Raw genomic sequence first — 14,381 nt, 5'->3', positions numbered from 1 at the left:
ATTATTTACATAGTTATATTTACCACACTAAACAAACCTGATGGCCCTTTTTTACCCTGAAAACTCATTCTAACTTTTTCAAGACAGTAAAATAGCCTAAACCAGATTTAATAGATACCAGACCTCTCAAATACATACCTAAGAGTGCCCCTTACAGATAAAAATTGTGTCAAACATTGTAAAGTGAGATTTAGTCACCCTTTTGTATCATATAACTTTTTGTTTTTAATTTTCATTAATAATTGGCCTGTATGTATTTACTCCTCCTATAAGGTTAGTGGTTGCAGGCAATTCAACATGAAATTCAAGTTGCTTTCAGAAATTATGCAGCCATGCTCAAGAATAAGATTCATCCCATACCCACTAAATATAAAAAATGAGAGAGAAGTGATTTCTTGTTGCTTTCTTCATTGAACAAATGTATGATTGTGCATATCAGTATGCTAAGTCAAATAAAATCCAGGTGACACTTGCTATTACTACTTCCAAGGACTAACTCTATAGTGAACATCACTACACCCAAAGTATACAAATATTTCTAGTACTTGTTCTTTGATGATTTTCATATTTCACAGTCATAAGATAGTGAAAACCACAAATCAATAGACACCACTTTCTGTTTTTTAACAGTTCATTACATACTTGCTTTAACTCAGATGGAGAATTCAAAAAAGTTTTTTTTTTAATTAACAACAGTAGTAAATTAACTTAATTTAACCCACTGAAATTGGATACTATTGTATGTATGATATAGCTAACCGATTTGAAGGTATAAGATTACACACTTTACAACACATTAAACTAGCTATAAAACTCTTTTCATCCTGTTAACGAGGTACAACATTTACATTTATTTCAGATGAATCTATAAAATCTGTGTCCTTTCTCTCTGAACCAGGAAATCGATATAAAAATTGTGGATAAATGCCATAATAAGGCATTTTCTGTAAAATTAATATCTGAAATTTTTTTAATAAATTTTAATGGTGTTTGTTGTCATCGTATTCTCCTTTTTTTATCATATTTTATTGTAAAACTTTAGAACATACTAGATTATTTTTTTACAACAAAAAATTCATCAACACAAAGTTGAATAAAGATGAGTTTGAGCAGTGTTTCTGTTACTTTTTTCCATTCAAAAAATTAATAGTTGTTATATTTTTTTAATTGACCTGTTAAAATAAGAAATGTTACACTCTTTTCTAGAAGTGTTATTCTTTTTTGTTTGAGACCCAAAAAAACTCAAAACATTTTAAATGATTTAAACACAAAACATGAATAAATTCCAAATTACAGACTACTGACACACTCTTTATAATTCTTCTAATCATCCCGTACATTCTATCTTTCAGTGTACAAACCATACTACACTAATTAAACATCTTTTACAAAAATACTATGTGGTTGATCTCATACAACAAAAGCACACTAACAAACTTCTTCACGAGTATTATTTCACAGAACAGAATAGGATGAATGATAACAACATACTCATTAACAGTAATACAAAAATATTAGCAACCACATTGAAATACTGAACCATTAATAAGATAAAATGTATACTGTTAAACTGAAACTTGCATAAACTATTAAATAGTTTTTTTACATATATTTTAATTCCCTTTTCTGCAGCGGATGTCTTGTACATTTTCCAGTCATCAGGATTTTCTCTGTAGTACAAAATTTTTATATTATAGTTGTCAGCTTTTGTCTTAATTGGCTACCTGATTTTTTGTACAGTTCTGTCAGTATGAGATCTTCTGCAGCTTTACTATTGTCAAGTATTTTAATTATTTCATTTTCTTTTCATCTGGTTGGCTGGTAATCAGAAGTTTGTTGTTTTCAAACTTTTTTTGGTTCTTCACAGCTTAAAATTTTTTCAAAGTATTTTTGCTGTTGAGTTCTGTATTTTCATTTTCATCTATAAAGCAGCTAGATAGTTGGTAATTTGATCGTTTTTCTTTGAGTCTTGAAGATTTTTGTGTTTTAGTAAATTATCTTCAATTAGTAGTATAGTTTTTTCATATCTTTTTTGATGGTTCTTATTACTATTGAATGTTTGTTTGCAGTTTATTCTAAACTCTTGGAAGATTTTACTGGTTTTTAAGGAGTGCCTTCTTTTCCATCCTTAGAGTATTTCGATGGAAGTTTCTTTGCCTTTTTCATTCCACCATCTGTTTTTTTAAGGACATGTCTTTAGGGCTGTTTCGGTTATTTGATTTTTCACTTCTTCCCAATTTTTTGTTTTTAAATGTCCTAGTCTTTAACTTAAGCCTTTGTTTGTCACTTTTTTCCAGTTTTTGATCCTACATCTCATTATTTTGTTGACACGTACATTGGTTTTCTGAGGGATAAATTTGACTTTGATGATAATGATTCATTTCTTTGTTGATATTTTCTTTAATTTTACATTTTTTATTTATTCTTAATTTTTCAAGAAGATTGCTACAAATCAATTTGAAATTCTCCAAAATTGGGGTTTGGAAATTGGTATGTTTTCTACCTTCATTGTTTTTCTTACTCTATAAATTTTCACTCTTTCTTTTACTCATAAATTTTTACTTTTTTTGTTAGTCTTATTAAATGAATTTGTCTAATGCTGTATTGCAGTCTTGTAATAATTATAAAATTAATTTTACTACGGTAGTAAAATTGATTCAATATCGTAGCAAATCTTAAAACACAACTATTTTCGATACAAATAAATCGATACTGAAAATACTATCGATTATTAATTTAGAACCGTATGTATGATGTATTTTCGGTCTTAAAGTGTTACAGTTAAACATACAAATAGGCAGAACACGTGGGTCAAATCAAATGATAAACAGTAAAAGTCAAAATTAGAAGAATTTTAAATCCTGTATATCCTCATTAGCAGTTTATTGATTTTGAAGGCAACTTCTCTTTTGTTATCGTGTCAAGGAAGGTTAGTTTCGTAAATTAAATATAATACATAAATTAAGCTTCCAGCTATCGCATTGAGTGAATTAGCATATGGATCTTGATGAAAATGTTGAATATACAATCTTTAAATGATGCCTAAACCAAACTTAATTGGGAAGATTTGCTGATATTTTTTCGCTTTTCCTTGATCAATTTTCATTAAAAAAAAAAAAAATTAAACGAGAGGTAATCAATTTTGGACACCTATTAATAAATAGCATTCCGAGACCCCGCCCGCAGAGCCTAGCTGCTGAATCGTGCTCTAGGCACGCTCTGCAGTCTAGTAATAAGGAATGTGTAACGATAAAACTATAGAAACGATGTAAATTGAAGCATTGATAATTAAGGATATTAAGTAAATGTTTAGGTTAAAGAATAATACTGTTTAGTTAAAAGATAACTCAAAACGTTTTTATTCGTGGGTAGTAAAGAAATTGCATCAGAACAGTCAGTTGACTATGTAATGAGGTATAAAAACAATCTCATTTTGGGAATTCTTGTACTGGCAACAGATGACCGACCTCCTTGGCGGAGTGTTAGCATGTTTATAACGTTCTGAATAAGAATTATTGATGAGACTCGGCATTTTTTACACGCTACAGAGTAAATCTATCATTTCATCTAATTGTAACTCAATTAAATACTTATAGTAATCTTAAAAATAATTTTTTTTTACATTCGTCGAATAGTTGTAGCGGCTTACTCATGATAAAATCGATACTGCAATATTCAATCGCAACTACCCCGGCACTAACAGAAAATGCAATATACTGTATATTGTGTCTCGATATACGTAATCGATATGTACAGAATTGAAAATTTCGTCACTAAATTAAATTAAGTAACTTTCATTTTATTTAAAATGATTACTAATGTAGGTTTCATTTTACTGGGTGACAGATTTTATCAGTTATATTAAGTGTTCTGTCATAAAGATAAGTTTTTTACTTCCTCTAATCGAATTTATAAATGACGAGTCATATATTACTTTTTGTATTATTCTCTAGAATAACCAACAACTATACTAGTACAAAATTATGAAATATTTTTCCGTATTCTGTTTATTGCTTTTTAGTTATTTGTGTATTCGTAGCGGAACAGCGAGAGGCATAAATGGAGGGCTGGGTTGTGCAGGTAATATATATTGGTAATTAATTCATATAAATTTATTAATATATTTGTAATTAATTTAATGAAGAATTAAAAAGAAATATTTTTAGAATATTATCTTTGATATAACTATACATAAATTTCTATTCCATATCTTATTTATTATCCGAATTGCAAACTTTACTTAATTTTAAAATTAATTATATGCATAAAAGAAACGTTTTGGAATTCAAAAAAGCAGATAACTAAATTTACTTTTTATACTGACTTTTAAAATCATTGTTACCCAGATTTTTAGTTATGATCGTTAAAAAATAACAGATAGATTTTAATTTTATGATTTCAATGTTGTGTAAGTTACGACTTAAGTAAGTTATGACTTGTGTTTTATAATCAAATAATCAGTTTTTAAATATTTCTTAGTAACAACTATCATTTCATTATCACAAAAATAAATAAAATGTAAATTTGTGCCTGTATTTTGCAAAAACCGGTGCCTATTTAACTGATAGATTATATTTTTGTTATGTATCTAGAAGTCCTCTATGTAAAAACTAACAGTAGCCAGTTATCATAGATTCATCCCACCTGCCTTGATAATGCTATTCTAATTTCAATATCTTTCTAAAACCTTACCTTTTGTTCATTGCCAACAGCACTAAAATTTGGATAGAAGAAACGAAGATGAAAACATAAAAAATTAATTTTGTGATATTTTGTAACTTAAATTTTTGTAGTTCGTTAAGAATTTTTCTGTTAATAGATTACTATTATTTTCAGCCTTTTTTTGTTTGCAAGAAACCTTGTGCAATGTTTTTGTATAATTTTCATGCTGCTAGTTTATATACATTTTATTATAATATATATGGATATATTAATTGTCAGATTTCAGGCCCAGCGAATATCCCCTCTTTCAATTTAATATCACTTAATGGAAAATATGAGATTAATATTTAAATTCTACCTCATCTTTATAAAATGTATTATTCATCCGGGTTATATCTATAAAGGCTGATAAAATAAGTTTGTGAGACTTAACAAGCTGAGTATTCATAACATTTTCCTTTTCTCGAGTGAATTTATTTCTTTTTGTTCAGTCTTAATCTAAGTAATGTTGTGGTAGCTTAACTGCCCCATAAATACAACTTACAGTGTTTTCGTAGATGTTTATGGCAAATAAGAAAGTTTCTTGTATATTGTACTGTTAAGAAACTTATAACCTCTCGAAAATCATGTAAACCCTGTTAAATGCGATACCATTTTGACAACCTAAATAAGTGGTCCAAGGAGGTTTCTTGTCTCCATGGCACTTCAATATTTCTATACTTATTACTATAGTTGAAATAGACTTATTTGAACCATTCAACTGCAGTGTTCATTTATAACTGTTTGAAGTCATTTCATCAGGAAAATTCATGTTGCTCATTTATGCTTGCTGCATCATTTAGCTTGGCAGTTACAGATTGGTCAGTCTGACATTAGTCAGTGACCTGTTCACATTTTTACAGAGTGTCTCAAAAAATTTCATACTGTGTTTGGAAGTGTTTATTAAATAAATAAGTTTTACCTAATAATATTATATTTGCAAATTTTAAAATCAGTTAAATTTTTACATTATTTTCAATTAATTTCACATAAAACAATGGAAGAACAATGTTCCATAGGAATTTATGTGAATGAAGAGTGTCATAAGACAGTGTATGGTACAGTGCCAAAAGAACTCATTACATTTGTAAATTTAGTGATGAATACAAACAATTTATTTTTTTACTGTTTTGATTGCTGTGAAAGAGTTGTTAGTACTAGAAGCCACCACAAGTATGTTCCTGTGTCAGAAGGCATTGTAAGATGTTACTTTACTTCAGACTGCTAGGACTATGAAGACCATCCTGTGTCAAGTATTGTACCACTTTCACTTACGGAAAAAGACGCCATTGCTTGTGTGTATGACGATCAGTGGTAGATAGGAGATGTAGATATTAGCCTCAAAAATGACGATGTGGAGGTTCATTTTTTCCCCCAGCTGACCATGTACATCATTTAAAAAGTCTCAACAAGACAAAGTGTGGGCATCAATCTGCAAAGTTCTGAGAAAGTTGGCATCACTTGAACTAACTACAGTGATGGGTCGTTTTCACACAATTTCAAGAGGATTATCAGAAGAGATATCATAGCTGTTGTTTAACCATACTAAATAATAAACGTTCATTGCTACAGAAACAGGCTATTTCATTGAAGAATAATTAAAATTTTGGTACAATTTATTTTTTCTTCGATATGTTTACAAAAATAAACCAATATAAAACTAAAAATAAATTCTTGAAAAAGGATTTAGACACTCATTGAAATTTCAGTTTGGGTATGTTTTACAAACATTTTTGAATCAAAATTAGGTTAGGTTACTTGTATTGGTTAATTTATCATTAAAATACGACCTATGATTAATAATTTAAATAAAAAACTATTATTAAAATATTGAAAATATCAACTTCAGCAACATAGGGGCTAAATAAAAAAAAATATGTAAAAACATAAAGTGCAAAGAAGACAAGAAACCCCCTTGGAGCACTTATTTAGTGAGCCAAAATGGCATCACTTTTAACAGATTTTTCATGATTTTTGACAGGTTTAACTTTTTTTATTAGTAAAATATGCAAGAAACTTTCTTATTTGCCATAAAAATCTAAGAAAACACTGCAAGTTGTGCAAATTTGAAATTATCACCAGCCTCATCAGAGTTTTGATGCCAAAATTTGAATTAAAAAAAAAATTAGTTTTTAAAAAATTCATAAAAATTAGAGGTAACTATATCACCATTAATATTATTTATGGTTAAACTACTAACATATACCTACATCTTCCTCTATGAATCATGAGACCTTGCCAATCATGAGGAGGCTTGAGTGCTCAGTGATACAGAGTAGCTGGACTGTAGATGCAACCGTATCAGAGAGGTATCTATTGAGAGCCAGACTGATTCCTGAAAGAGGGCAGCAGCTCTTTCAGTAGTTGTTAAGGGGGTAGGTCTGGATGACTTAAACGGCCATATCAAAATCACTCAATCTTCTTTGTACTGCGCAGCTGAAAGCAATGGAAAACTACAGCTGCTTTTTTTCCAAGAAAATGTAGTTCTCATTTTCATGTAACAAAGATGGAGGCGGCTTCCTTGGTAAAATATTCCGGAGGTAAACTAGTCCCCAGTTTAACTCTCCGGGTGGGGACTACTAAGGAAAGGGTCACCAGAAAATTAAAAAGTAACATTCTACGAGTCGGAGCGTGGAATGTTAAGAGTCTAAAAACCATTGGTTGGTTAGAAAATTTCAAGAGGGAAATGGATAGGATAAATGTAGATATGGTAGGAATTAGCGAGGTATCGATGGGAAGAGAAAAACGACTTGGTCAGGTGATTTTAGAATAATTAAGTCAGTTTCAAATAATGGGCAGGCAGGAGTAGGTTTTGTAATGAACAATAAGATAGGGAAGAGAATAGGATATTTGAAAATGCATAGTGATAGAATCATTGTAATAAGGATAAAATCAAAACCTAAACCGACAACGATTGTTAACGTCTATATGCCTACAAGCGCCCATGATGATGATGATGAGGTAGAGTGTGTATACGAAGAGATTGATGAAGCAATTAAACATGTAAAAGGAGATGAAAATTTAATAATAGTTGGAGATTGGAATGCAAGCATTGGAAAAGGCAAGGAAGGAAATATAGTAGGTGAATACGGGCTGGGCAAAAGGAATGAAAAAGGGGACAGACTTATAGAGTTTTGCACAAAGAATAATTTAGTAATTGCCAACACCCAATTTAAAAATAATAATAGAAGAATATACACTTGGAAAATGCCAGGTGATACTGCAAGGTATCAGATAGATTATATCATGGTTAAGCAAATATTTATAAGTCAACTCATCGACTGCAAAGCTTACACTGGAGCAGACATTGATAGCGACCATAATTTAGCGATGATGAAATGTAGATTGGGGTTTAAAAACCTGAAGAAAAGGTGTCAGATGAATCGGTGGAATTTAGAGAAGCTTGAGGAAGAGGAGGTAAAGAAGATTTTTGAGGAGGACATAGCAAGAGGTCTGAGTAAAAAAGATAAGGTAGAAAATGTAGAAGAAGAATGGGAATATGTTAAAAAGGAAATTCTTAAATCAGCAGAAACAAACTTAGGTGGAATAAAGAGAACTAGTAGAAAACCTTGGATTTCAGAGGATATATTGCAGCTGATGGATGAACGTAGAAAATATAAGAATGCTAGTGATGAAGAAAGTAAAAGGAACTATCGACAGTTATGAAATATTGTAAACAGGAAATGCAAACTAGTGAAAGAAGAGTGGATTAAAGAAACGTGTTCTGAAGTAGAAAGAGAAATGAATGTTGGTAAAATAGACGGAGCATACAGGAAAATTAAGGAAAATTTTGGGGTACATATATTAAAATCTAATGATTTGTTAAACAACGATGGTACACAGAATTATTATACAAAAGGAAAAGTCAATAGGTGGGTGGAATATATTGAAGAGTTATATGTAGGAAATGGATTAGAAAATGATGTTATAGAGGAAGAAGTGGAAGTCAAAGAGGATGAAAGGGGAGAAACAATACTGAGATCTGAATTTAAGAGAGCATTAAAAGATTTCAATGGCAGAAAGGCTCCTGGAATAGATGGAATGCCTGTAGATGTACTGCACAGTGCAGGTGAGGAAGCGATTGATAGATTATACAAACTGGCATGTAATATTTACAAAAAAGGGGAATTTCCGTCAGACTTCAAAAAGAGTGTTATAGTCATGATACCAAAGAAAGCAGGAGCACTTAAATGTGAAGAATACAGAACAATTAGTTTAACTAGTCATGCATCAAAAATCTTAACTAGAATTCTGTACAGAAGAATTGAGAAGAGAGTGGAGGAAGTGTTAGGAGAAGATCAATTTGGTTTTAGGAAAAGTATGTAAGTTTAGTTTTAGGACAAGGGAAGCAATTTTAGCACTCAGAATAATAGTAGAAGGAGGATTAAAGAAAAACAAACCAACATACTTGGCAATTATAGACCTAGAAAAGGCATTTGATAACCTAGACTGGAATAAAATGTTCAACATTTAAAAAAAATTAGGGTTCAAATACAGAGATAGAAGAACAATTGCTAACATTTACAGGAACCAAACAGCAACAGTATCAATGAGCACAAAAAAGAAGCAGTAATAAAAAAGGGAGTCAGACAAGGATGTTCCCTATCTCAGTTACTTTTTAATCTTTATATAGAACTAGCAGTTAATAATGTTAAAGAACAATTGAGATCCAGAGTAACAGTACAAAGTGAAAAGAAAAAGATGCTATGATTTACTAATGATATAGTAATTCTAGCTGAGAGTAAAAAAGATTTTGAAGAAACATGAATGGCATGGATGAAGTCCTATGCAAGAGCTACCATATGAAAATAAACAAGAACAAAATGAAACTAATGAAATATAGTATACGTAACGAAGATGGACCACTGAATGTAAAAGTAGGAAAACAGAAGATTATGGAGGTAGGAGAACTTTGTTATTTGGGAAGTATAATTACTTATGATGGATGAAACAGGAGCGATATAAAATGCCGAATAGCACAGGCGAAACAGAGTCTTCAATCAGAAATATAATTTGTTTGCATAAAAAATTAATTTAAACGTCACAAAAATCTTTTTGTGACGTATATGTGAAGTATGTGTTTGTAGCATACCTTTATATGGAAGTGAAACTTGGACAATCAGAGTACTTCAGAAGAAAAGATTAGAAGCTTTTGAAATGTGGTGTTACAGGAGAATGTTAGAAATCAGATGGGTTGATAAAGTGACAAATGAAGAGGTGTTGTGGCAAATTAATGAAGAAAGAAGCATTTGGAAAAATATAGTTAAAAGAAGAGACAGACTTATAGGTCACATATAAGGCATCCTGGAATAGTTGCTTTGATATTGGAGGGACAGGTAAAAGGAAAAAATTGTGCAGGCAGGCACATTAGTAACATTTGGAATATGTAAAATAAATTGTTACACTGAAATGAAACGACTGGCACTAGATAGGGAATCTTGGAGAGCTGCATCAAACCAGTCCAATGACTGAAGGCAAAAAAAAATACATATAACAAAATAATTCAAACAGTATGCCATCCCTGCTTCTTGAAAGAAATTACCAAAAGTGAACGTCTTCACTGTTTTTCATGTTCAACTTTATTGGGTCCCATAGAAAGAAGAGAGATAGATAAATAAACCAATGGACCATTGTTTTACCTTGAGAAAATATAAATAAATTGCTTTTTTTTCATCCTTCCAGGACCAATAATTTTTTAGTTATGACATTTTCTGTAAACCCTTACAATCGCAAAAATAGGCATGCGCACCATAACATAAATGGCCGCCACAGATAAACTGCTTAAATAAAAAATTAAAAAAAAAAATAGTTTTAAGGTCCTGAAACATGTAGGAAACAAGTTGGGTAAGTTTCAGTTTTTTTTTGAATTGGTCAACCAGATTATGTTTTTGGGCCGCTTCAAATGGATTGACCTAAAAACATGTTCATAAGAAAACAGCAATGTTTTTCTGACTTGTTATTTATAAATGTTATTCTGACTCACAGACCTCCTATTATGAGATAATTATTTATTATATTAATAACAAGGTTTTCTTATATAAACAAAGTGAATTTATTGAGCACATGAATCATGGTCACCGTTGTTTGTTCATGTTATTTATTTGATCATGTTTGTTGAGCTTGTAACCTCTCATCGAAATAGATATTTTAGTAATATTGCATTCTAATAAATAAATTAATAATTTTTCTGTAAACCCTTACCTTCACCAAAATAGGCATGCACACCATAACATAAATGACCACCACAGATAATGATATTGGTATATAAAAATACATTGCATAGATCACATCAATATGATCGAAATGAAATTGTAAATAATATAAAAACAAATTATAGATAAAAGATATGTTTAAAGTCCATTTTAATTATTTTAAATATAAATGTGTATATAAAGATAAAAATATATTGCATAAAAAATTACTATAATGTAATTCACAATTCTGAAGCTTGCTATTAAAAATTGTTTTAAGCTCACATTTATATACAATTAAAAGGGATGCAGATAAATTGTGTTTATTGTTTTGTTTTTAATTAGTATTATTTAAAAATTTATAACAGATAAATTTTATTTCCTTAAAAGAAAAACTTGTAATTCTATTTTAAATAAATTGGTAGGAAGATTTTTATATGGTTTAGAAATTTATTAAAAATGGCAATGGTTACATACCAAGGTCTTTCCTCATAAGTTGAATTCCTGTATTGAGTTATATAAAAACAATTCTGTTGTTTGGTGTGGTAAAGGTAGATAATATTTTTTGTTTAAGTATAAGTGACCATTCTTTTTAAAAAAGATTGCACATTAATAGATTTATAATAATGTCGTGTATATATATATATTTTTTTTTTTAGTCATGACTCATTTCAGTGGTTTGATGCTGTTCTCCCCAATCCTTTCTGTTCTACGTAATCTTTTTTTATCACAGCCTAGTTACTATATCCTAATTTACGCATTTTGCATATCACAATCTTCGATTTTCCTTCACAGTATTCTGTATGTTGCTGTTCTATGGCAATATTTTAAACCTCAGCATAATTAACTAAGCCTTCATCCTTAGTTAAATATTTTATGTATTACAAATTTGATTTTCCTCTACAGTAAGAACAGTATAAAGTACAGAAATCCTTCTCATCAAGTTAATTGAACTTTGATGATAATATAATTGGCCACCAGTATAGTTCACCTTAACAAATTTCTTTTCTCTCTTGTTCATTTCAAGACCTCCATTTTTCTGTCACACCACCTAATTTTAAATATCTACCTTTAATACTACTTATTTTTAAGTCCTTTATCCTTTTCTTTACTGTTTTACATTACCGTATTATACTCCAGGGAGATATTTTTCTGTCTGATTCTTTGAGCTACATTTTATGCTGGCAGAGATTATTATAAATCTATTAATGTGCAATATTTTTTAGATGAAAAGATTTGATTTTCTCCTTCTATCTCTACCTCACGTCAACCTTCCTCTGTAATTTTGTTATTTAAATTATGTATGATTAATGACACAATTAAATCATAACAACAATATTTAAAAAAAAAACTGCAACTTCTAGTATTCTACGTTTTCTGAAATTTAATATTTAATTCCTCATCATCCTTTCTCTTGCATTTTATTACCTTTGTTTTGGTATTATGTATTTCTTTTTAATGTGAATTTCTCTCCAAGTAATAATTCATGTTATTCAGAATTTCTTCAGATTTATTTTTAATTTCTCCCAAAAGAAGAATAAAGTGGAAACATTTTTAACGTGGAAGAAATAAGTGTTTTTGTTCTTTATTTTATTTTAATGTTAACCTGAAATGAAAGAAATTATTTTTCCTTAGAATATTACTGTGGTCTAAATGAAGAAAATACTTGTTACGTAGGTGGGGAGTTAATTCTTTATCAGCCGTGTTATAAACAATTTAACAACAGTGAAATACATTTCCTTTTTTAGTTATACAGAATTTTAAAATGGATAATAAGTCTGTGTAAATTTTCTACAACTCAGTTTTAATTTGTATGATTATTTTTTTAAAATGGCTGAAAATAAATTGTGATTACTGACTTTTTGTAAAAAAGTATTACATTCTAGTAAATACAGAATTTTTTAATAAAAATTCTCAGAATATCTTTGCAGTATCTCAGATATTAGAAGAATAAAGATAAAGGTCCAAGTAATCTGCTATTGGTTGAATGGAAGAACTGAACAAAGTAAATGAATAATTCCTGTTAGTGACACAAAGTTAATTCTGGAAGTATTGAAACTATTTGTGAGTGTTTTGTAAATACATGATCATAAGGAATGCTTATTTTAGTACCATTTATTCAAGCTTTGATAATGGTGAGAATATTGGAAAAACTTAATTCAAACCACTGATTGGCCTGAATGTTTATAACACATATACCATATAGAATCAAGTTTATGATGAGCAGGTGTCATTGACATAGTGACAGGAGTAGAATAGAAAAGAAAGTCATTGTTACTAGTTGAATATATGATACAGAGAACTATATCTAGGTTATTTATCATATTTTTGCCATAAAAGTTTTGCCTAATATACTGGTAATTTATTAGAACATATTGAATAATTGAGTAGTCTTTCCTTTATTTTTGGAATGTTATTTATTTATTACAATTTTTTAACCACTCCTAGTTTAATTATGAAATTTTTATCACCAGACTTACTTACTAAATATTGATATTACATTTTTTTTAAATCTCCATGTATGTTTGAATGTCAGTGATTTCTGTTTTAGGAAGATTTTTCTGTATGAAAAATAAAAATAAAATCATAATGGAGAAATTATTATATATGTCTTCTAAGTGGTTGGTGGCTTCAAGAGAGGTTATGAATGTGAATGATAATAACAAACTATGCCAAAGAATTTTCATAAATGATGACTGTATAGTATTATAATCTGTCATGACACTAAAATTGTATTATTGTTTACTAAAAGATATTAATAAAGGAAACAATTTTTTTGTTAGTGAAGCATATTAAATTTATTTTCATTCATTTTCTAAATTGCACTGAATCTGATCTATTTAACACTAAATAATGATGTTGAATACAGCTCACTGTTTATGATATAGAAAGGAAAGATGTGTTAAAAAAATTTTTAAATAAAATGAATTTTAACTGTAAAAATCTGTAACTTTTGCACACTAAAAATATTAACTTATAACCTACATAAATATCACTTGGCCTTTGATCCATACTCATTATAAACAAGTATAGTATTATAATCTTGAAATGACAGATTGAAAACAGTTATTAGTTACTATGAATGGGCAGCCTGTTTAAGTTAAACAATTCAGTTGATCCCATTTGCTTTCATGGTCATTTGGATTGTATGATTTAGTTATGCATATTCTGAACTCTTCTGTTCTACACTATCAGTTTAATATTTAATTTTGCATTAGGGCTTGTATTATCCTATAAAAGATCAAGTTCAGTGGTTAATTAATAAATTAATATATTTAAATAAAAAAAATGTAGATGAAATCTAAGATTCGAACTGATGTGCCTTCTGTAAGAACCAAATATTTCATTAATTAAAATTTTATTTGGCTGTAACTCTGGAATCAATGAAAATAAGTATTACTTATAATATATCATTGAAAAGTTCTCAATGAGGGCTTATTGCTGTAGTTAAGAAAAAGTTCAAAATCTACTTTTTTTGTATTTTGGGCT

The 14,381-nt window shown here is 29.3% G+C and overlaps 1 protein-coding gene across 2 annotated transcripts in view; it reads left to right on the top strand.

Moving 5' to 3' along the window:
* Nucleotides 1–2,776: 2,776 nt before the first annotated feature.
* LOC142323219 (acyloxyacyl hydrolase-like) overlaps nt 2,777–14,381 on the top strand; it is an 89,792-nt gene continuing 78,187 nt past the window's right edge. Inside the window, exon 1 of one of the 2 annotated variants that reach the window (XM_075362584.1) lies at nt 2,777–2,929. Coding sequence is in view for 1 of the 2 variants with exons in the window: in XM_075362577.1 (XP_075218692.1) it covers nt 3,984–4,080 (97 nt within the window). In the remaining variant the exon portion in view is untranslated. Of the gene's footprint in view, nt 2,930–3,811; nt 4,081–14,381 lie in introns of those variants that run through there. The other variant, XM_075362577.1, reaches the window with a different exon arrangement.

Source organism: Lycorma delicatula, chromosome 1 (assembly GCF_047948215.1).
Source record: "Lycorma delicatula isolate Av1 chromosome 1, ASM4794821v1, whole genome shotgun sequence".
Lineage (NCBI taxonomy): Eukaryota > Metazoa > Arthropoda > Insecta > Hemiptera > Fulgoridae > Lycorma > Lycorma delicatula.
The sequence above is the reverse complement of the archived record's forward strand: the minus strand, read 5'-3'. Positions and strand labels throughout refer to the sequence as shown.